General features: G+C 41.0%; 1 protein-coding gene across 8 annotated transcripts in view; it reads left to right on the top strand.

Moving 5' to 3' along the window:
* KCNC2 (potassium voltage-gated channel subfamily C member 2) overlaps window positions 1-24,404 on the top strand; it is a 95,969-nt gene extending 71,565 nt beyond the window's left edge. For 2 of the 8 annotated variants that reach the window (XM_053405857.1, XM_053405858.1), the window contains exons 3-5: window positions 13,652-14,579; window positions 18,907-19,074; window positions 21,179-23,302. In XM_053405857.1, coding sequence (XP_053261832.1) covers window positions 13,652-14,579; window positions 18,907-19,074; window positions 21,179-21,315 — 1,233 coding nt within the window. In that variant the 3' untranslated portion in view covers window positions 21,316-23,302. Of the gene's footprint in view, window positions 1-13,651; window positions 14,580-18,906; window positions 19,075-21,178 lie in introns of all 8 variants that reach the window. The other 6 variants (XM_053405861.1, XM_053405859.1, XM_053405864.1 and 3 more) reach the window with 6 other exon arrangements.
* Window positions 24,405-24,758: the final 354 nt, after the last annotated feature.

The following is a 24,758-nucleotide window of genomic DNA, read 5'->3' as shown; positions in this document are numbered from 1 at the left end:
AAAAAAGACGTTAGATCTTCCGACAGGTTCGAGAATAGTCTTAGAGTTTGGTCATAATCATAATAATCCTCGATTAAGCCTGAGTATGCTTGTTTTAGTCCTTGTTGGAAATATGCTGAGTATTTTTGGGCCTGTAGTTCGCACCATTTTATACTTTTGATTTGCAATGCTGAGTTCGTAATCAAATGTGTTGGGTGTCTGTCTCCATCTGGGGTCCAGTCTATAGTCATTGTGGCGACCAACGGTAGGTGGTCGCTCAGTTGAATATTTTCAACTTTAAAGTGGGAAAATTTGGGGAATATGTCATGAGATACTAACATATAATCCAGGACACAGCAAGTCCTAGGCTCTGTGGTTTAACCCACAGCACCACCCGTGTCCCTATGTACAGTTTAGCACTTACTAAAGAAGAAGAAGCAATGCAACATGCACTGTGTGTGTGAGAGAGAGCCATAACATAAAGTGCAAAACACTTGCATTGTTATCTGAGACTAAAGTCTTGAAATTCATTATTTCATTATAAGCCTACTTAGCTTGTGCCTAATTCCAGCACTGGACAACACCTCCCCATGCATGTTCATTCTACACAGTATAATTCCCAAATAAACCTGTGACTAAAACAAACTACTTGTCCATTCACAGTTTAGTAGTAGAAAAATGTGTTTATGTATGTATGTATGTATGTATGTATGTATGTATGTATGTTTTTTATAGAATTTATATACCATCCTGTACCTGGAGTCTCAGGGCAGTTCACAGAAACGATATGTGCTTTTTTTTTAAAAAAAATCCTATATAACCCAAGAGTCTTGTTCTGGGAAATTATTTTTTCTCCCACATAGATCAGTTGCTTCTTTTCATATGGTAGGGAGGACAACCACATCTAGAAACCTATTTTTGCCTTTTTTGGTCTGTGCCGTTCACATTGCAGGTACAATAATGCTAATATAGACCTCCTTTTCTACATACAGGTTTAAACATGAACATGCATTCTATTTCTGAATACAGTGAGCTATGCCCTCTGAAGTTGTTCTGTCTGTGCAAGGACTTATGGTGGCACAACAGAAGTCCCCACAAAATGCTCTGGAAAGTTGGGGAACCCCAAAACAGACTTGGGAGAGTGTAGGGAGTTGAGAGGAAGGGAGGTTCTGTTGCACAAATGGAAGTCCTTGTGCAAGTGGGACAACTCTTTTGTATACAGCCCAACAATTTCAGCATACACTACTCAGAAATGAAATGAAATATTGTAATTTCTTTAGTACTTTGCACAATATCGCACATTTCTGCCTTTGAAGGGTAAGCTGATGATGCATCTTTAATGTGTACAATATGGCTGTTTCTGGGGTTGATTATAATATCATACTCCAAAGGTTCTCTGCATGGCTTTGCATAATAAACAGCAGCACTCTTTGCTCATATTTATCAACCAATTATGCAACGGCTGGATTTTTCACAGCATTTACAGCTGGGATAATTATAGCCCATACTCTAAAGTTTTCATGAAAGAAATGTTTCTGACCTCTGCATCTTGAAGAACTTTAACAACATCACTTTTCTTGGCTCACAAGCAGTCTGAAAATAAATTTTTTTAAAGATGGAAACCATCCAGTCACTTCCACAAATAATGATACTCATAACTAGAGATGTCAGTTGAAATGTCAATGTTTGTTTCATGAATCTAAAGACAAGGAAGAACAGCAATTGCAACAGTGAGCTCATAGGATGTAACCTTGTGAGGTGTCTGGTTTCTCAGAGGAAAGGTGCAAGGCAATGGGAAGTAGAATATGTGGACTTGAGTCCCTCCACTGAGGTATGGTTTATTGACACCACAAGAGGTGTCCCACCAGCAGCACTGAGTTTGGAGAAAAAGGAGAAGCAGCAGGCCTAGAACACAGGAGTCTGTGCTACAGAACTATACAGTACTGTCACCACACAATCATACAGTCAAATGAAAGACTTATGAGAGGGCACTTCATACATTCCATATGAACCCAGTGATTGACTACCTCGGCCCAGTAGACCTGAAATCTCCACCCCCATCATTCTGCCCGGACACTGAGGTCCTGCGCTGAGGGCCTTCTGGTGGTTCCCTCACTGTGAGAAGCTAAGTTACAGGGAACCAGGCAGAGGACCTTCTTGGTAATGGTGCCTGCCCTGTGCAACACCCTTCCATCAGATGTCATGGAAATAAACAACTATATGACATTTAGAAGAAACCTGAAGGCAGCCCTGTTTAGGGAAGTTTTTTATGACTGATGTTTTAATGTATTTGTAAGCTTTCATTGGGACGCGGGTGGTGCTGTGGGTAAAACCTCAGTGCCTAGGACTTGCCGATCGTATGGTTGGCAGTTCAAATCCCCACGGCGGGGTGAGCTCCCATCCTTCGGTCCCAGTTCCTGCCCACCTAGCAGTTCGAAAGCACCCCTAAGTGCAAGTAGATAAATAGGTACCGCTTTATAGCGGGAAGGTAAATGGCGTTTCCGTGTGCTGCGCTGGTGCTGGCTCGCCAGAGCAGCTTCGTCACGCTGGCCACATGACCCGGAAGTGTCTCCGGACAGTGCTGGCCCCTGGCCTCTTAAGTGAGATGGGCGCACAACCCTAGAGTCGGACACGACTGGCCCGTATGGGCAGGGGTACCTTTACCTTTAAGCTTTCGTTGGAAGCCGCCCAGAGTGGCTGGGGAAACCTAGCCAAATGGGCAGGGTAGAAATAATAAATCATCATCATCATCGTCATCATCATCATCATTAACAACAACAACAACATATTTTTGGGCCATCTGAGGAGTCCCCCAAGTGTGCAGAAATTCCATTTTTGACTGGATGGCTCTGTTTAGCTGCCCTGCTTATAAGCATGGTCACCAATTTCACTTTTAGAACACATAGTTTGGGTGCACAATGGAAAGTAAAGGATGGGATGAACAATAAGGAAATCTCTATCATAATAGCATGCGACTGCTGAACTTATGGGCCAAATGTGTAGATTCCTGTAGTTCAGTTTTAATCTTTCTCTTCTTTTTTGAGGGGGTTAATCTTTATGAAATACTCTCCTTGATACCTGAGGCTACTGCAGAAGTGCTTTGTGATGTCCACCCCAAAAGTGCTATTTATGCATATGATTGGATATATGTTTTGTTTCTTTCCAACCTTGTCTGTTGTCATGCAGCAGAGAATTTCTTTAGCTTGTTGTGCTCTGGGTAGTCACTTTGTCAAACTTTCCCTGACCAAAATACCTGACAAAACTACTGAGTCAAACTAACTTCTCTGTCAGAGGGACATCAAAAGTAATCTCAGTTACCAGAAATTCAGTATGGGAGATTCACTTCTAAAAATCAGAGACTTGGCCCTCCTTACTCTTTTTGTTTTGCTGAAGTTCAGTAGATACAGTAAAGATCCCCTTTACAGTTGCAGAACAGGTGTTCATCCATAGGAGACACCTATTATTATTATTATTATTATTATTATTATTATTATTATTTTAAACAAATTGGTTGGTTAGAAGATACTGATTACTCTGTAACTGAAGTTGAGAGCTATATGACTGTGTTTCAGAATTTCGATTTAAAAGGATAATCATTATGCATTTAAATAAGGTTACATAAATTTCTCCTGGCTCTGTTTAATAAGAACTTATTTAATGTTACCTTGGGGAAAAGGATCAATTACAGTCTAGACCATCTTTAATCTAGGGATGCATAAACTATAGTAATCTGGTCTGTTTCAAAAACAAAAAGAAACTCAGCTTTTAGGTTTTTAGTTCTATCCAGGACTTGTTTTCTTGTTAAAATACTAGTTTAGGTAAAAATAAGATAATTAAAACAATACCTTAAGCTACATTCTGATAATGGAAGGATGCTTCCAACAAACTCATTCCAAAAAATGTTTAAAAATGTAAACGATGTGTGGTGCTATAACTATGGACTGCCAAACAATCACAGAAGACCTTAGGAATCTCCTAGGAAATGTGAGGGTCAATGCTGCTTGTTCCCCTGATTCCTGCTAATGGTTTTGTCTCAGGGATGCCAGAAGCTTGGCTTGCTCAAAACAACCAAGTTTGTGTGCATTGTCTTGTGGCTCAGCCGTGGAGGCAAGTACAGCCTGAGGATCTGAGACTGATGTGGGAACAGTGGATGGTCCTGGTGCGTTTGAAGCTAGGTGAGATTGGGGGCAGAGCCACACCATATTAAATAAGTGCATCCAACACACATTTAGAGCACACCCACCCACCCAGCTGAAGAATCCTGGTGTGGATCTGTCCAGAATTGCTTTCCCCTTTGGCCTCTCATTGGCTACAAACAGTTCCTATCACTTTTTAGAGTAACCTGCAGATTGAATGTGTTTGGAGAGCGAATCTACCCAAGTTGCATCCTTTGCCATGACATAGTCATCAAGCCACAAGTGGTTGCCCATCACTGTCTCATTGTCTTGGCTTTGTTGCCTTCCTGAGACTGCAAATATGGTGATTGTCAAGCAACTGGTCACAATTTATGTCCACTAAGCTGCATTTGCTCCTTCATGGATCACTGCCTTGTTGTGGCAAAGGGGCTTGAATATGCCAGCAATATGTAGTATGCCACTCAAGATGCCAGCAAGTTTGGAAAACTCAGCAGTGGCCAGAGGATTGGAGAAGATCAGTCTACATCCCAATCCCAAAGAAGGGCAGTGCCAAAGAATGCTCCAACTACTGCACATTTGCACTCATTTCACACGCTAGCAAGGTTATGCTCAAAATTCTACAAGGCAGGCTAAAGCAATATGTGGACCGAGAAGTGCAAGCTGGATTTCAAAGGGGCAGAGGAACCAGAGACCAAATTGCAAACATGCGCTGGATTATGGAGAAAGCTAGAGAGTTCTAGAAAAACATCTACTTCTACTTCATTGACTATGCATTGACTGTGTTGACCATAGCAAACTATGGCAAGTTCTTAAAGAAATAGGAGTGCCTGGTCACCTTATCTGTCTCCTGAGAAATCTCTATGTGGGACAAGAAGCTACAGTTAGAACTGGATATGGAACAACCGATTGGTTCAAAATTGGGAAAGGAGTACAACAAGGCTGTATATTGTCTCCCTGTTTATTTAACTTATATGCAGAATTCATCATGCGAAAGGCTGGGCTGGATGAATCCCAAGCCAGAATTAAGATTGCCGGAAGAAATATCAACAACCTCAGATATGCAGATGACACAACTTTTATGGCAGAAAGTGAGGAGGAATTAAAGAAACTCTTAATGAGAGTGAAAGAGGAGAGTACAAAATATGGTCTGAAGCTCAACATCAAAAAACCGAAGGCCACTGGTCCCATCACATCCTGGCAAATAGAAGGGGAAGAAATGGAGGCAGTGACAGATTTTACCTTCTGGGGCTCCATGACCACTGCAGATGGTGACAGCAGTCACGAAATTAAAAGACACCTGCTTCTTGGGAGAAAAGCGATGACAAACCTAGACAGCATCTTAAAAAGCAGAGACATCACCTTGCCGACAAAGGTCCGTATAGTTAAAGCTATGGTTTCCCCAGTAGTGATGTAAGGAAGTGAGAGCTGGACCATAAAGAAGACTGATCGCCAAAGAATTGATGCTTTTGAATTATGGTGCTGGAGGAGACTCTTGAGAGGACTGCAAGAACATCAAACCTATCCATTCTTAGGGAAATCAACCGTGAGTGCTCACTGGAAGGACAGATCCTGAAGCTGAGACTCCAATACCCTGGCCACCTCATGAGAAGAGAAGACTCCCTGGAAAAGACCCTGATGTTGGGAAAGATTGAGGGCACAAGGAGAAGGGGACGACAGAGGACGAGATGGTTCTTGAAGCTATGAACATGAGTTTGATCAAGTTGTGGGAGGCAGTGGAAGACAGGAGTGCCTGGCATTCTCTGATCCATGGGGTCACGAAGAGTTGGACACGACTAAATGACTAAACAACAACAATCTGCATTTGACTGAACTTGAGACAGTGAATTTCTTACCTATGACACCTACATTTTTGGTTTTCGGTGTCCTTGCAAACAATGTGCTTCCAGTTTTGTTTTGTTTTTTAAGAGATGCTTCTGTTTTCTTTTTATGTCCATCTTGGGCCTCTTATCAGAGAATATTAAATGTTGTATTTTCAAAGCCTATTAAATATTTAAGCCTTTTTCTGTAGTCACTGTATCAAGGGCAGTCTTGTAAGTCCTGAAATCAATGCAAATAAGCTAACTGAACCTTAAAATCTGCTATTGAACCCTCTGGTTAGACGCTGTACTTTACATAGCATTATATTACATAGCAAGGGGAAGTGGTAAAGTAGGTGATGAGAATAAAAAGCAGCATATTTTTCAAAGGTTGCTGCCAAGGTAAGGAAGACATTTTTATAGCAGCATGAAACAAATAGGAGTAAACTTTTGCTAGCCCCACTGTGTCCCTTCAGAATATTAAAACTGATAATTTCTTGAACAAGCAATGAAGTTTTATTAATACTCTGGGGTAGCTAAAATGAATGAGTAATCAGATACAAACAGGGAAGATTTACCTAGATTTGGTTGGGATGGGGATATGTGGGAAATAGTGAATAAGGGCTAGAAGAATATATCACACTTCTGATTGTCAGCATCACATTTCTCGGTAACCAGGGATTTTTCAACACTGCAGTCAGTGAATCCAAGTAGTTGGGGGAATTGGGAGCAGTTCACAGATGGCCCATAAATGGTGAGATGAAGGATAGCATTTTGGGCTATTTGCCGTGCAGGGACTAAAAATGTGTGAGGCATGGCAAGAAGCTAGGGTGCTTTGCAAATAAATGAAGCAATTTTCTTGGAACACTTTTTGAGGTTTGTGTTTTGAGCCTTGCTGACACATCCCCATCATATGTAGAACAAAATATGAGATTCTGAGACTCTACGCTTGTATACCCTACGATAATTCAGCTTCACTTTTTTTTGGTAGGATACTAAACAGAATATTCATAGTACGTAAGGAGACAAGGAGTTTAGATCAGCTGTTAGTTCATCATTACCATTGCCTTGTAAGGGATCCAACACACTGCTGCCGCCAAAAATGGTAAGCAGCCTTTGGAAACGCTATTACTGGTATTACAGAAAGGTGTCAACAGGTCAATTTGCAGATCTGTTAAAATACACTTAATTCATCATCGGATCTCATACGGTTTATACTTTCCAGGTTTAAATCAATGCTCTAATTTTTAAATTCTCATATTTATTGAAAAAGTCTGCTTTCTAATTGCTATATAACAATCTAAAACCAATGGTCATGCAGGAGAATAACCGAATAGCAATTGTCATGTAGCCCACAAGGCTTTTGCACTTCAGAGTTTATATATTATTTATACAGGCTTGCTTATAGCTAAGCATCTGCAAGCAGAAAAACTCTTACCTGTTGATAGAAGGGATCCTGATTCAGTGCAGGATCCTACCAGTGGAAGGAAAAGGAGTCAGTTTTTGCTGAATCCCCTATAACCCAGCAGGCCCCTGTATTTCCTCTCATGCTGTTCTCAACCCCCCCCCACCCCCCATAATGGTAGAATAATTTTTGCCACTGGAATTTACATGACTTTTGTTCCTGTATTAAGAAAGCTGTTGGATTCTATATCTCACCAGTCAGACCTCTGCTATAAAAGCTAGCTATATTGATTTCCATAGAGCAGTTTGGGTTTCTGCCAATGTCTTCATAAATGGTCAGGGTAAATTGCATAGGGACATTGTACATGTCAGTTAAAATATATCTGCTTGTAACTAAAAATAAGTTTTTGTCTAGCATTTAAATGTTTCTTGGAAATATCATTCCAGTTTCTGTTGGGAGTTATTCTGGGAGGCAAGGCTGTGCAAGGCTATGAGGCGTGATTCCAGTAGTCTCTTGTTCAGATTTCACCGGAGCCATAACCTTCATGGATGGCCTTGCGTAAGCCCTGCATCTGCATTCAGGGTTACAATACAACCTTGCAAGGTTGTTCTAGGGTTCATGGAGATCCTATGTAGGAGTATAAATAAATCCCAAGTAGTTATTTCTGCTACCGTTACTATTGTTGAGGAGTGCTATCATTTGTAGACTGAAACAAGAGGATTATTTGTGAGTATCTGCGAACAATGGGCAAGCAGCTGCACCAACTCCACCTGTGCCCTATTGCTGAATGATGCAAACAAACATGGATGACTCATGCTCAAGGTTCATTGCTTTCAGAACAGGCACAGATGGGAATAGATGGGTAAGCAGCATCACACTGGATGAATGACCCAAATGAAAGACAATGTGTCATCCAACCTAAATCATCGCCCTTATTTTCCTCCTTGATAAAAAACATCTTATTGAGTCGATTGAAGTGGCACACATTTCAGAACGAAAAGGTGATGGAAGGTGATGGTTGCAATGTCGCACGACACGCATCCCAGTTAAATTAACAAAGTGACTTTGCTTTGATCCAGTACTCAGCTATACAGCTGCAAATAGAACATTTTAAGTGTGTTGTGCAGTGCAGTGTACAAACGTGACACTGGATGGCGACAGTGAGCTATGGCAATTTCAATGTATTTTTCAAAACTTTTTTAAAAAGCATTTTCACAGCGTTTTATATATGTTTGTAGATTCCATCCCAGTATGAGCACAACAGAAGCCGCTCGAGTGCACATGTGGCCACATTCTTACTACTTTCTCAGCATGTGGCCGTTTTAGTTTTTAGTCCATCTATGTTGACTTCCTAGGGACGCAGGTGGCGCTGTGGGTTAAACCACAGAGCCTAGGACTTGCCGATCAGAAGGTCGGTGATCTGAATCCCCGCGACGGGGTGAGCTCCTGTTGCTTGGTCCCTGCTCCTGCCAACCTAGCAGTTCGAAAGCACGTCAAAGTGCAAGTAGATAAATAGGTACCACTCTGGCTGGAAGGTAAATGGTGTTTCCGTGCACAGCTCTGGTTCACCAGAAGTGGCTTAGTCATGCTGGCCAAATGACCCGGAAGCTGTACGGCTCCCTCGGCCAATAAAGCGAGATGAGCACCGCAACCCCAGAGTCGGTCACGACTGGACCTAATGGTCAGGGGTTCCTTTACCTTTACCTTTATGTTGACTTCCAGGAGCAGTTTGAAATTGAGCTGCCATCCCCCCCCCCCAAGCTGGCTATGCTTACCTGAAAAGCTACTCACGCCTCTTTCCCCTAGTGTGTGTGTTTAAATAGCTGAAAAGCATTCTCAGAGGCTGCAATTAAGTGTGCAAGAGGGATGGGCTTGCTTAACCCTTACACCTTTCTTTTCTGCTCTTTTGTGTTCATTACCACATACCCAAAGCTGCTTTCACACCCATGGGGAAGAGAAATGGAATTGCCATCACTTTTCTACCCACAGGAGAAAAACATATTGGGTTAGGTTTTTTGTTGGGGGGGGGGGAGATGCAGTTTTTCTTGCTGTATTTCCACTCCTGATAGTAGCCTCCAAGGCTGCTTTTCCAAAAGGGGGTGGGAGGGAACCAGGGAAAAGACACATGTAACATGTCCTTAATAGCACATAATAACCTTATTATTCATGTTGAGTTTTGCTTATGTTGCAGAAAAGTAGTACAGGTTGGCTCAAAATTACAGCTGTATAAAAGGTTCGTGAGAATGAGCCCCAAGACACAATGCAATATAAGCAAGGATAAATCTCATTTTGTTGGCGTGATTATAATTTGTATGATCTTTCCTGTAATTGTGATTGCTTATTTATTGAAATCATTTGTATACCAGGTTTCATTCAGAGGATACCAAAGCAGTTCACAGTACAATAAAAAAACATCAATAAACAGAAAAATAATAAATTAGGAAGTTCCAATAAAATATTAGCGCTTTTGTGATGCCAGAATGAAGGGCTTACAAACATAATGTGTATATTTGCTTCTAATAAGAAACTGTGTCTTCCTCCCTTCCTATCCCATATATGCATGCCAAGAACATAGCTTGGTTTGGATAAGATTGCAAGGTTATCGACTGTTCTGTTACCAAAATTAGGAACATCTCATCCCTATGGCCTTCCTTTCTTCCAGTGGCGTAGCGTGGGGGGTGCAGGGGGGGCCGGCCGCACCGGGCGCAACACCTGGGGGTTAGGGTTAGGGGGCGCAAATCCACGGGTTAGGGGGCGCAAATTCACGTGTTAGGGGGCGCAAATTACTTGCCTTGCCCCGGGTGCTGACAACCCACGCTTACGCCACTGCTTTCTTCCTTCTGTTCTCAGGATGTCACTTGGTAGACTGTGGAACAGGAAGTGCAGTCACTTTGATGGTGATGGTGATAGTGATATACTGGGCTCCTTTGAATTTCTTTTGCAAGGGCAACAGATATAGACCTCGCTTGTTCTGTACTCTTAAAGGAGTATCATATGATGCTAAATTCATGGCTTAGGCCAAAGAATCCTGGGAACTGTAGCTCATTAAGGGTGCTGGGAGTTGTTAGGAGGTCCCTGTGGCTCGGTGTGGGGAATAGGGGATCCCTAAAAGCAGTCTGTTGATGATTTACATTTTCTCTTGCTTCTTTTGGTGTTTTTCTGCTTTGCTGTCAGGAGTGAACAGGATTGTGGCAACATTGGCATTATGCCAGAAGAATCTAGCGGAACCATGGGATCAGCCTGCAATTTGTGGAAGTTTACATATTTTGCGCCTTTGCCCCTAATAGCCCAGTTTCACCAGGGTGAACTAAAATACACATTGGATTCCATTTTAGTTCAGCAAAGTATGTGGAATGTTGATTACACTGATGTCCTTTCAATATTACAAAGCGTTGCATTGTTCCTTCCATATACACTTTTATAGTCTGTTGTTCTGCCAAGATCACAGCAGTATATTTTCAAGAAAGCAGCTAACTATACAGAAAAGACTTTCCAAATAAGCAGTGAGGCTCTCATTTCCTGCAACTTAATTGTGACTTGATCTTTATGAGCTTCCTGCATTGACCAGTTCAGTATTTTGCAGCACTTGAATGCAACGGTCCCAGTTCAGCAGGGACTAAGAGACCCTTTGAATTTTGAAACACCCTGAGATGAAAATTAGAAATAAAGAAATGCTCTGGAGTTTTAGTTTTATTTTAAGCATTTATGAAGTGTGGCCTGGATTTACGGTTGTGATTACTTGATTGTGTTAAAATTAGGAGTGCTCTAAGCAGATTTTGGGGAGGGTTTTTAATGTAATTACTAATAATGCTCTGTGGATTTTATAGTGATTATCTATTACTCTGTGCCCTTTGTGATAACAGCTTAAGCAAGCTAATTTTAGGTCTGCATTCTGCAATAATTAAAATGAAATGTCAAAAATGTATTTAAAGAAACAGAGATAAATGCATCCTTTAAGATGTTGTACAGAAATAGTAATATTACTATTTCTCTTCTTGTGCAATCTAATTATATATGAAGTTTATAGTCTGTCATTGTTATAGTTCTTTATCTGCCAAGTCTTTGAAATTAAAAACAAGTCATAGTTGTCTCTGACTTCCAGGTTGAGGTTTAGTCCAGGTACAGGTGACAGGTGAGCTTTGAAGGGTTTACATCAATCTGTTCTGTGAAGCTGGTCCTGGGAAACATTTTACAGCCTAGGACTTTGTCTATATAAGGGTGGAATAGGTAAAAAGGAAAAGGAAATGACTCCTGGATGGTTAAGTCCAGTCAAAGGTGACTATGGGGTTATGGCGCTCATCTCGCTTTCAGGCCGAGGGAGCCGGCATTTGTCGACAGACAGCTTTCCAGGTCATGTAGCCAGCATGACTAAACTGGCGTAACAGAACATCATGACATAAACCAGAGTGCACGGAAATGCTGTTTACCTTCCTGCCACAGCGGTACCTATTTATCTACTTGCACTGGCATGCTTTCAAACTGCTAGGTTGGCAGGAGCTGGGACAGAGCAACAGGAGCTCACCCCACTGTGCGGATTCGAACCACTGACTTTCTGATTGGCAAACCCAAGAGGCTCAGTGATTTAGACCACAGCGCCACCTGCGTCCATCTGAAAGGTGGAATAACCTACAATAAATAACCAGGCCAATATTCTTCAGACAGCTGTCTCTTCCAAGGTGCTTCCTTTTTTATATTACCTGGAGGGGTAACAATGCAAATGGGTTCACTGCAGAATTAACTTTCTGCTGTCCCAACATAGTCTATGGGTGGTATCCCATGAACTTGTTCCACTATCATAAGGACTTTGGGTCAACCAACCCAACTTCCTCTTGCTCTTCATTCCCTGTACATCACGAAATCTGTGATGGGTTTTCTCCCAAACCTCTGGAGCAGATGCACGGGGGAAGGGAAGGGAAGGGACGTTCCTTTGCACAGTGGAAATCCTTGTTCTGGCACTATTTCACTGGATATTGCCCTACACATCTTTATTTAATTAGGGATTAAGGACATTTTCATGCCCTGAGGTGATGTAGGAGGCCAAGTGAGCACTGCCATCCACTGTCACTGCAGATGTGCAGTGTGTGAAGAAATACACAGCTTCAGTGAAAAAGTCGTAACGAATGAAAGGCTTAGCATCGTGGTAAAAGTACCTGCAGTCTGCTGAGAATCTCACCAACATGCATTATTCAAATTCAGGACATCTCTACATTTACTAGAGTTCTCCAGAGTGTTATATGCATATTATAAAGAAACATGAGCCTTCAGGATACTTTAGAAATAATATTTGATTGCTGACATCCTGTGGATTGACATAAGCATCTGGTTGGCAGCTGTGGCAGCTATATGCTGGACTAGATAGGCCTTTGGTCTAATTGCCATCTGTAATTAAGCCCTTCAGGCAGTTCATAGCATCCTGAAGCTCATAAAATCAATGCTGGCTAAGGTATGTGGTAGAAGCTGAGCACATGATACAACATGTTTCTTAGCTGCCATCCCTGTTGCAGGAATGCTAGATGTGTTTTAGTTCACTAAAAAGGTTTTAATATATTTTTTCTGAGAAGATGAAGCCAAAACAGCAACTTTCCTTACTGATGCTTCATTAGACCATTCCGGAAACCTTATAAGGACTCTATACTGCATACACAAGAGCCAAAATGAACATAATCCAGAGGATTTACATAAACAATGTTACATTTTATTCAGGAACCTTCATTTTGCTTATCAGTTATGACTAATAGTTGTCACATCCTCTGTCCCAGAAGTTATTTCTTCTAGTCCCATACATCAGTGGCGTAGCGTGGGTTGTCAGCACCCGGGGCAAGGCAAGTAATTTGCGCCCCCTAACCCGTGGATTTGCCCTACCCCCCAGATGTTGCGCCCGGTGCGGCCGGCCCCCCCTGCACCCCCCACGCTACGCCACTGCCATACATGGAGGGTGTTTGTGGGGACACTGTGCAAACTAGACATAATATGGATGAGCCTTGACATTGGCAATAATTTTCAGTTACTTCCTAGAGAGTTTATGAATGGAGTCAGTACTTCTGGCTTAATTTAAGCCTTGACTATAGTTTCTCAATAAAAACTACTTCTAAAAAGTCTATTTGTTTAGATCACTACCCACAATGCCTGTTTTGTAGTTCCAGCTGGGGAGACCAGCAGGTGAATTCTTGATATCAATCTTATTGGAAGCAACCCCATGGGGAGTCTTTGCACTCAAGCGTGCTATAAGTTAAGCTATATGATACTTCTCATTATGTTGGTGTTTTTTTAAACTCTCTGATTCTGATAAGTGTCTAATTTATTTTTCTTTGCAGTTCATTGCGTTTGCCTCTTTATTCTTCATCCTACTTTCAATCACAACCTTTTGCCTGGAAACCCACGAAGCATTCAACACCATCAAAAACAAAACAGAGCCGACCATCAATGGTTCTGAGGTGGTTCTGCAGTATGAAATAGAGACGGACCCTGCTCTGACGTATGTTGAAGGAGTATGCGTGGTGTGGTTTACATTTGAATTTTTAGTCCGCGTAGTTTTTTCACCCAACAAACTTGAATTCATCAAAAACCTCTTGAATATCATTGACTTTGTGGCGATTTTGCCCTTCTATCTCGAGGTGGGCCTCAGTGGGCTGTCCTCCAAAGCTGCTAAGGATGTGCTTGGTTTCCTCAGGGTAGTGAGGTTTGTGAGAATCCTGCGAATCTTCAAGCTCACCCGACATTTTGTGGGCCTCAGGGTGCTGGGTCACACGCTCCGAGCAAGCACCAACGAGTTTTTGCTGCTGATAATATTTTTGGCATTAGGAGTATTGATATTTGCCACCATGATCTACTATGCTGAGCGAATAGGAGCCAGACCCAACGACCCTTCTGCTAGCGAACACACAGAGTTCAAAAACATCCCCATTGGTTTCTGGTGGGCTGTGGTCACCATGACCACTCTTGGGTATGGAGACATGTATCCAAAGACATGGTCAGGGATGCTAGTGGGTGCTCTGTGTGCTTTAGCTGGGGTGCTGACCATAGCCATGCCTGTGCCTGTTATTGTCAACAACTTTGGAATGTACTATTCTCTGGCCATGGCGAAACAGAAGCTTCCGAGAAAGAGAAAGAAGCACATCCCACCTGCGCCTCAGGCAAGCTCCCCTACATTTTGCAAGACAGACTTGAACACAGCCTGCAATAGCACACAGGGGGAAGTCTGTCTGGGCAGAGACAACCGGCTGATGGAACACAATAAATCAGGTAGGACACCGTCCGAAACGCATGTCTGGTATGTTTGGCAGTACAAGGCGTCAGAAAGCATCGAATCTTTCTGCAGCTAGAGGAGGTAGTTGACACACCTCTCCCTTCACTCACTGTTTGTATATGTCAGTCTTGTAGATGGCAAAATAGTTACAGCATAAGATGATGTTCCCAGATCTGTGCATTGCTGATCTGTAGTGTTCGCTAGGTGTTTCGTGAACAGTGCTTTTTTGTGACAGTACTCAATGGTACCGAGTACAATCACCTCTTTTCTTTGCTGCCCATAGCAGCCATTTTGTGCTGGCACCCACAGCACTTTTATCAAGATAGAAGTACCAACACCTCATTTTTATTTATTTATTTATTTATTCCCCCAAAAAAGCACTGATTGTGAATGCTGAGCTTCCTTTAATTTTCCTTCTTTCTTCATAATTCTTTTGTTTTACTGGCGGCATCTACTGTTTCTTTTGCCTGTTGCACTGTACAATGTTTTGTTTTGTTTCCTGCATGCCTGTTCCTGTACAGCTGTGCCTCCATTTTGTTGAACTTCATGGAGTTTTGCGTGGTGTTTGTCTCTTCTGTCTGCTTTGTCTCTTTTGTTTGCTTTGCCTGTGCCACACTGGTGGCATGAAATACTAGAAGTGGTATAAAGAAACATTCATTTAAACATGGATGATTAATCTGGGCCTACATTCAGTGCAACAAGTAACACAGAAGGGTGTTCTCTAGATTTCAAGGAGAGTATTTCTTTTTTCATAGATTGGAATGACCCCCCCCCCCCGACCTAAGGGATGAACAGGTGATGCTCATGAAATTACATTTAAGCTTAGACTCAAATTTTCTTACTTAGAAACAAGAGGTCCACTTAATTTCATTTGAAGCTTTCCCCCTGTTAGGATACTTAGAACCTCACATCTTGTAGGCAGAGGTTACAACATGGACAAGATTTTAACTAACCATGCAATTCTATAAATGCCTACTAAGAAGTAAGTCCCACTGAGTTCAGTGGAGCTTATTCCCAGGTAAGTACGTATAGCATTGCAGCCATGGTGCTGTACTCTTAGAGACTTTTCATAATTATATTTAATACATCGAAGCATAAAATTTCTCCTGGATCAGACCAAAGGCTCTTCTAATCCAGTGTCCTGTTCAGCCAGATGCAAATGGGAAGTGCACAAGCAGGGCATGAACACAGCAGACATGTTCCCCTTGTGATTCCCAGTACAGTCGTACGAACGCCCTGGAACTCGGATGTTTTGGCTCCTGAACGCTGCAAACCCAGAAGTGATTGTTCCGGTTTATGAATGTTCTTTTGGAACCCGAACGTCCAATGGGGCTACCGTGGCTTCTGATTGGCTGCAGGATCTTCCTGTAGCCAATCAGAAGCCACTATTTGGTTTTCAAACGTTTTGGAAGTTGAACAGACTTCCGGAACGGATTCCGTTCAGCTTCCAAGGTACGACTGTAACTAGTGTTGAGATGTATACTGCCTCCAACCCTGGAGATAGTATGTCTCCATCATGGCTGGTTGCCATTGATAGACGTACCTTCCATTAATCTGTTTTAATTCCTTGTAAAGCCATTACTACAGGTTGTGGTAGTGAATCCCAGAATTTAACTATGCACATTGTGAAGAAATGCTTTTTTTCTGTCCCGAATCTTTCAGCATTCAGCCTCATTAGATGGCCCCACATTCTAGTATTATGAAACAGAGAAAACCCCATCTTTTCCTACTTTCTCTGTAGGATGCATAATTGTATATAATCTCTGTGGTTTCCCCCTTTTTTACCTGCATTTCCCCCCCAAACTAAGGATCCTCAAATATTGTAACCCTCCATAGAAGAGTTGCATCACCCTCCTTGATCATTTTGGTTGCCAGCCGTTTAAATGATCAATTACTGTAATGATTCACAATGCTTCTCCCCCCACCTAAAAATAAATAAATCAAAGTAATAATGGAGATGCAGAGAGAGAGAAAACTGCTGCCTTCTGGATTTATGGTCCCAGTGATTTATCTTTTAAGGATATCAATGAAAATAGGTGTTCTTATGACTCCATAGCTATCACAGCTAATTTCAAACTCCCTTGGAGAGAATGAATCAAAAGTGTTTATTTTGGGGGTTTTCCTGGGGTTTGGGGTGGGGATACTAAATTTGAACATTTGGGAAAGTATGGAAAAATCTTGGAAGAGATTAGATACAGTGGTTGGAATATGCTGTACTTGATTGGTACTTACGTAAGCTACCCCCAAAGTGATAAGGGCCACTCTGTTTACAGGTCAAGATGAAGTCCACAGTGTTCAATTACATGGCAGTAGTAGGGAAAGGTTATAAAAAGAGAAATCTTGAGAAGGGGAAAAAATATACAAAATAAGGTAATAAAATGTGTCTTTTCCCTTTCCAGTGCCTTTAACATCTGGCTCTCCAGATGTTGACAGACCAATTCCCAGCAGCCCCAGTTTGCATAACTAATGGCCACAGATGACAGAAGTGTCTGGAGGGCCACAGGTTTCCCAACCCCATTTTAAATTCTAGAATTATTATGGTTAGCATTTTAAAAGTAATAAAATAGATCACTGTTCTGAAATATTAAAAGCCCTATTATCATGATAAAAGAGCCTATTAATCAAAAACTGCAGGTGTTTAAAGAGGGATTAGGCATTTTAATAACTATTAACTGCTCTACGGCAGGGCCTTTTACTTCCCTCTCCCCAAGCTTTATTAGGTATTGCCACAGTTAGCTTTTAAGACGGACACAGGTATGTGCCTAAGCACCATGAGTGTAACTAAAGGGAAAGTAAAACACACCATGTTTGGTTTGCTAATTCTTGCCTAGGCTGCAGCCAGCCAGACCACATGAAGGGATTAGGGCTGTTCAGATCACCCTCAAACCAATACACCCTCAAACCAATACACAGCCCACAGCACAATTACCCTTCCAAAGATTCAGTGTGGTGTAGTGGTTAGAGTGCTGGGCTAATATCTGGAAGAGGCCAGGGTTAAAATCCCCACTCAGCCATGAAGCTCGCTGGGTGACCTTGGGCCAGTCACTGCCTCTCTGCTTCACTGGGCTATTATGAGGGTAAAAGAGAGGGGTGGGTGGGAAGCATGTGTGCCATATTGAGCTCTTTGAAGGAAAAGTGGGATATAAATTTAGTAATCAATCAATCAATCAATCAATCAATCAATCAGACCTCTCCCACTTTTGCAGCTCAGTTCTCCTACCAAACAATGTACAAGCATGGTTTTATTAGGGGGAATTGTGCATAAAATTGCACACATAAAACAGCATACCTAAATGCATTATATAAGGGGAATCTGCTTGCAAAAATTGGCGCTTTAGTCAAAGCTGTGTTTTGTGCATTTTAGTAGAAATGTGTGCTAAAAGGCTGATGAATTTCCATGAGGATTTTGTGTTTTAAAAATGCAAATGGCTGCAGAAATGTGGAGAACTTTAAAACGGGAAAAAGGAGAAACCGAGAGAACCCAAAATTGACAGACTGATCCATGCTTACCTCTGTGTGTGCACGCGCTATTAGAGAAGCAACAAGATTCCTTCCTAAACTTGGTGCCATGTGGAAGGGAGAGCCATTGTCTTTACCCTTAACCCAACATGGCACCCTGTGTGCTTCTTAGTGAAGGACCACTTAGTCATGTGATACTCATGTAATAATGTTCAGCAGACCTGCACGACTTGTGACACAGCAAGCTGTGTACTATAGTTTGCAAAACAGTCCCAGGAAGACAGAAAAAAGAGGTTTATCGAGCTTTTGGCAGGCCATAGGACATGGTTTGTCACCTGCGTTCAAGTTGGGCTTGCCTGATGTGAAGTCACAACTCAAGCACGGTCTCTTACTCTTGAGTAAGCGCCCAATATATTAGTTAGCAGTAGACCCAAATAAGCTATTCTATGGTTATATGTGAATTTATTTTAGTAGTGGATATGAGTGTGCCATCTGTATTTCAAGATTTAGTACTTACTATTATTATTTGGCAGCAAAATCTGACTTGTTTTTAAGTACTGAAGACACTGAGGCAATGAGTATAATATTGAAGATGGCAAAAATCAACATCAGAATATTTTTTCCTTAACCAAATAATACAGATGTGCAACTTTGTTCTATTTCTATATTAATGAATGACCATGAATGGCCATCTCTTTTCCCCGCCCCAATTCAAGAACTAGTAGTTTTTTAAAAAATAAATAAATAAATAAATAAATAAATAAATAAATATTAACGTAAGTAACAGGCTGTCAGGCAAGTTGTTTGTGATGTTTCGTTTCCTCTCTGGCTATATTATGTAAATGGGCATGGTGCTTTAACCAGTGTTATCAGGTGAAGACAGTACAGAAAGTGAGCAGCCACTGTCACCTGTGGAAAGGCTCCCACCAATCAGACGCTCTAGTACCAGAGACAAAAACAGAAGAGGGGGAACATGTTTCCTACTGACAGCAGGTGATTACGCGTGTGCTACTGATGGAGGGATCAGGAAAGGTATGGACTCTTTCATTAGACTATAAAAGTTCATCCAGCACTGTTCTTCTGAGTAAACAAACCTGGAATGAAGGAGATGCGAACAAATGCTATATAGGAAACATTGTATGCAGACTAATGCATTTCTTCTTCTTCTTCTTCTTCTACTTCTTCTTCAGTTGTCCCTTTCTTGCTTCCTCTTAAATAACGGTCTTGGCTCATCAATCCATCCAGAGATATGTCCGCATTGTTTCTGATAGGTGTATCATTCATGGTTTCATTTGTCTGTCCTGTGCATAGATAAATGTAATTTAGGTCATGTTCATTAAATCACTTTCATAACAGTTCTTTAGAAATTGCTTTGGGATATCTTAAATTCCAGTTAAGGACTCATTAGTTTAATTTAGTAATATTTTAGAAGGATGGTTCAGTTAAGAATGCATTGTACAGTGGTACCTTGGTACTCAAATGGCTTGGTTCCTGAACAAATTGGCTCCTGAATGCCACAAACCTGGAAGTAAGTGTTCCAGTTTGCAAACGTTTTTCGGAAGCCAAACTTCTGACGCAGCTTCCGCTTGAGTGCAGGAAACTCCTGCAGCCAATTGGAAGCTGCGCCTTAGTTTTTGAACGGTTTGGGGAGTCGAACAGACTCCTGGAATGGATTAAGTTTGAGAACCAAGGTACCACTGTAGTTCTAAATGCCAGAGCCCTGTTGTGCAATACACTTAGTATTTTGGAAAACATTGACATAGAAATGTGAGGCTTTGATGCCATAGGCTAATAGGCTAAAGGTGAACCCACTTACCCAGCACAATATTGCTGCAGTAGGCCAGTGTTAAACAATTGTTTCCCATGGCAAGCTATGGAAAGGTCAATGGCATATTTGCCTATTGAAACAACGGCATACATGCATTATTGAGTTTCAGTCCAATCAGGCCTACCAGCTGTGTATACATGAGTTTTAAAAAATATAGCTTTATCAGTCATCTTTCTTGTATTTGTTTTGGGAAACACTGGTGGTGGTTGCAGCAATTGTGTGCTTAAATTGTGGATGTCTTTCCACATGGGGTTGGCTCCCCTGTTTGAGGACGACTAGCCTAAACAAGATGTGCTTCTATCTCTTTTCTGTCAAGCAGAGATTTGTGTGTATGGGGAAGCCCCATGAAGATAAATGGGACTTCACTCTCAGGTAAACTTGTTTAGATTAAGGCCAATACACAGTTTTGGCTTTTCAGTGTGCTGTAAGAACCGTGGTCCTCTTTCCATGCACAACACTCTGTGACATTAAATAGTAATGCCGTTCTGTTGCTTAAATAAAGCACCCATATCTTGCTTTAAAAGTAGACACTTTCACAGTACAGTATCTGTGAAATGAAAATGTCTGGGGGTGCAGAATTCTACACTAGTGGTGAATGTTGTTCTATAATATGTAAATTCTGGTTATTTTAGGCTTAAAAGAAGTCATGCTTTGTTCCTATAATATCAGTTGGATTGCAAATAGTATGTACTGCACAGATCACTAAAAACCTACATATAAATAACACATTTTAATGAATTGCAAATCAGTTAAATATTGCAAACAAGACACACTTTAAATAGTATTAGACAGAGCGTCAAAATCAAAGCGCTTCTGGAGATGGAGCTTTTTTAACAATACATAATTTATTCCTCTGCATTTATGATTGCAAAATAACTTCATAAAATTAGGTAAGAAATGATTGTGGTTTGAAATATTAAGAACTGGCATTGACACCAAATATATCTATATCTATATACCTGTATATATCAAATGCTTTCTTCATCTGTCTTGCTTATCACCCTGAATTGTACTACAACATGCTCTATGTGCTATCATTGCAGTTCTACTGAAACCACTGGGCTTGTACTAAGTATACACCCCCAGCTCATTGGCCTTAACAAAATTAAGTACGTAGTTGGTCTGAATTCATTTAATGTCATTAGTAAGAATAGCACCATTTTATGTTTTTCTCTGTTGTTGTAAACAGTCTTAGCACCCTACTCTCTTAGAACCCAATGAGCAAGAACGATTACATTGCATTGCATTGTATTGTTTGTCTACTTTCTGGCTGAACTCAACTGATTTCTGTGCATTTTCTCGTGAAAGGCTACGAAAAATCCCGAAGTTTAAACAACATAGCTGGCATGGCAGGCACTGCCCTGAGACTGTCTCCAGTAACATCACCCTACAGCTCACCTTGTCCTCTGAGACGCTCTCGGTCTCCCATCCCATCTATTTTGTAAACCAGTTGGCATCAGCTGGCTACATAGCTTTAACTGAAGTGCTGTTTATCACCTAATGGAAATAAGTGTAGCATTAGCTGTGGTTTCCACTAATACAAGTATAAATCTTGTGCGATATAACTGTCAGCAGCAAGCAATGCCACTTGGGTAGCTGAAGACCCCAATTTTGCTTATAAGATCCTCTAAAGTAGATTCCCCCCTCACCTTTTACCTGATTTTGTCCTATCTTACCACAGCAATAAAAGGACAGTTAGTGGACTTCACTGGCCAGTACCAATAAATAAGCATATTTTCAGGGAGATACAGTAAAACCAATGTGCTTCCAATTGATAACCATTCCATTGGACCATTTCTTGTGACTCTAACCCATCTCGAAGATGTCTGGAATCTTGTCTTGATTGCATAGAATGTGACTTCAGTCTGATCATTTGCATGGACCATACTGTCTCCATCACTTGAAATCCGTCTTGCAGACTAACCAAGACCACAGATGGCTCTGGATTGTGTGGGTTTGTTGTTTTATTCATTGTACCATCTTGCTGAAATCAGAAAAAAAAAAACCATGACCAACAGGTCCGCATGTGGGATTGGGCTGTTTTTATTGTGCTGCTTTTTAGTTCTTTTTATTAATTTATAACTTTCCCCCCAATAATGTCTATTTCTTGATTGATTAATTTTGGTACTGGAGTGATGTATCAGAGTTCTGAATGTTTTCGGTTGTTTGCACACAGATAACTGCAAAGAGGTTGTCATTACTGGTTACACGCAAGCAGAAGCCAGATCTCTTTCTTAATGGCTTGGGGAAGGCACAAAACATGAAAGAAAGGTAAACACCATCCAGGCTTGCAATTTTAAGATAGCAAGTTCTGCTTGGCCCTATAGTGATTTCTCTTCTGCAGGGTTCTTCAACATTTTCAGAGGCTGAGTGCCATGTAAAAGCAAGAAGTATACTGGAGTTTTAAATTTTTTTTGCTATAGGTATAGGAGGGCAATAGTTTTCAAAAGGGTTTTTTGACCAGCCTTAAACCTCTAACTCCCAAGCTTTCACAATTTTGTTTCTGTCATATATTTTTTTAAAGATGCTTTGTCTTATATGTTGTTTCTGTTTGTCTGTCTGGCTGACTGTCTGACTGTATTTTTCATCTGTCTCCATAAAGCACAGTTGCCTTTTTCAAAAATGCTCCCTTCATATAAGATTAGCTGCTAAATGCATTTCCTTCTTCCCCCCCACTTTTTGATATATGTATCTATGCATATCTCAAGTGTAAGCTGATATCCTTTTAGTGAGCACTTCTTTGACATTTCCCCCGAGTGTGGGATTTAGCAACGGTTCTGCCATTTCAATAGGGTTCCTGCTTCAATCCCACACCCTTAGCAATCTGCATTCATTCTTGTGTTGAGACTTTATCCCCTACATCAGCTTTTTCTTTACAATAAAACAAGACAGCCTTGTTTATGCAGCATCATGAATGCAGTCGCAACTACGACGTTTTGGGCTGGTGAGGAAAACACCCAGCAACGTAAAAGCCTTAGAAATATAAGGGGGGTGGGGAGAAAGAAAATCAAACAGTGTCATAAGAAATCCTTGAGATTGTTGAAAAATCCCTGATTTTTGTATGTTTATTTTTGTTAGGAAAAGAAGTCTATTTGACCATGTAACATATTATTCTGTATATAGCCTAGCATGAACTGCATGTGAAAATTTCTTGTACAAGAATGTATTTATCAGTACTTACCTTTCTGATACATAGAGATGTACATTGATTTAGTTTTGGTAAAGAGCGCTGGCAGATATAGATTAATGTAATGTATATACTTAATATGCAAACAGCTTCTAGCAAAGGAATTAATATCTGGTGCTGCTGTTATTGGCTACAGTGTTATACAGAATTTATCATGGATTTTTGACTGCTGAAAAAGGGACAATGGAATTTAGCCATACCAAGGACTGTACTGGAAAGAGACTGCTCCTCCTGAATGGGTCCTGATAATCACCTGCCGCCTTGAAGAGATCCTTCCAATTTCCTATGGAAGTGGAGCTTGTTATGGGGATTAAGGACCAATTCCAACTGCTGCTGCTGCCGCCAGCAGACACAATTATTAGTCACTATTGATGAATCAGCTGTACATAGGTTGTGTGTGCATGGAATATCAGCTTTAGTCATCTATGCCAAGAGATGCTGAATTCAAAGACATCATCTCTGAGACTCCACGGGGAAAAAAAAAAAGGCCGACACACCTCTTTGTGTATTCTTCCTGGTCCCTACAGTAGGTTATGCTGTGGATCATACAGAGGCACACATGTTTAACAATAGTGATGTAAACGCTGTCTGTCATAGGTTTCCTCATAACAACTGTATTTTTGCAAAGTTTGTAACTCATGAACGTTACTGGCATGGGATTTTGCTACAAGTCTTTATGCTCTCGGTTCGCCATATCTATATTTTTATGAATACTAGTGAACATGCCAACGTTTTGGTTTACTTTTGAAATGGATAAGAAATATGTGACTGCAGACATAAACAGTAAAAATAGAGAAAGAGAGAGAGAGAGAGAGAGAGAGAGAGAGAGAGAGAGAGAGACCACAGTCTGTCTAGAGTTCTATAGAAGCGTGTGTGTTTTTTTAGTTCATTGTTACCTCAGACTTTAGGTATTGAGAGAAATAAAATACTGGCAGTAAAAATATTATAGGTTTTTTATTGAAACTATCACAGAAACAACATCAGTAAATATAAAATATAAAATAGATCCTAAAAATGTATATTTTGCATAAGAGAGATATTCTTTACCTTTTTGTGATTTTTGTGGTAAATTGTTCAAGTCTATTCTATGTCTATGATACTTTGTAGCCGGGTACTGTGTAATAAATTACATTCTCTCCATCCTGTTCAATAAGACCTTCTCCAGAAACTGTGTGTCACCCTGGTATTTTGAATGTAAGGACCTTTCCCACCTCTGAAATTCTGTATTGTAGACATTTTTGTGAACATGTCAAGGTGCATGCACAAGCCTGGTAGAAGCCAGTGGCCATGTAACTAACAGAAATGGAGAATAAAATTCAAAAGATCCAGGGAGGAGGTTGGAACATACCTTACAATGTGGCTTATCATCTTTCTTTAGTTTCCTGTTTTCTCATTCCTTCTGTCTAGTTCAAGAGTGCTTGGCCATTCTAACTGTTGCTTGCATCACAAATTATTTCGGGAGTAAACCAATGTCCCCTGGTTTAATGAAAGGGGAGAGACGGATGGAAGGGGGAAGAGGGGTGAAGCTCATCCCTCTCCTAATTGATACCCCTTAAACAAATTAATGCCCACCTCTAACTTTTAGCCCTGTTTTATACTGTTCACTTGTAATTCTCATATATACAATCATACTTGGCTTTTGAACAGCTTAGTTCTCAAACATTTTAGCTCCTGAATGCCACAAACCTGGAAGTGACTGTT

The sequence above is a fragment of the Podarcis raffonei genome, chromosome 10 (genome assembly GCF_027172205.1).
Source record: "Podarcis raffonei isolate rPodRaf1 chromosome 10, rPodRaf1.pri, whole genome shotgun sequence".
Classification (NCBI taxonomy): domain Eukaryota; kingdom Metazoa; phylum Chordata; class Lepidosauria; order Squamata; family Lacertidae; genus Podarcis; species Podarcis raffonei.
Note: the sequence above shows the minus strand (reverse complement) of the source record. Positions and strands in the feature narration are given on the sequence as shown.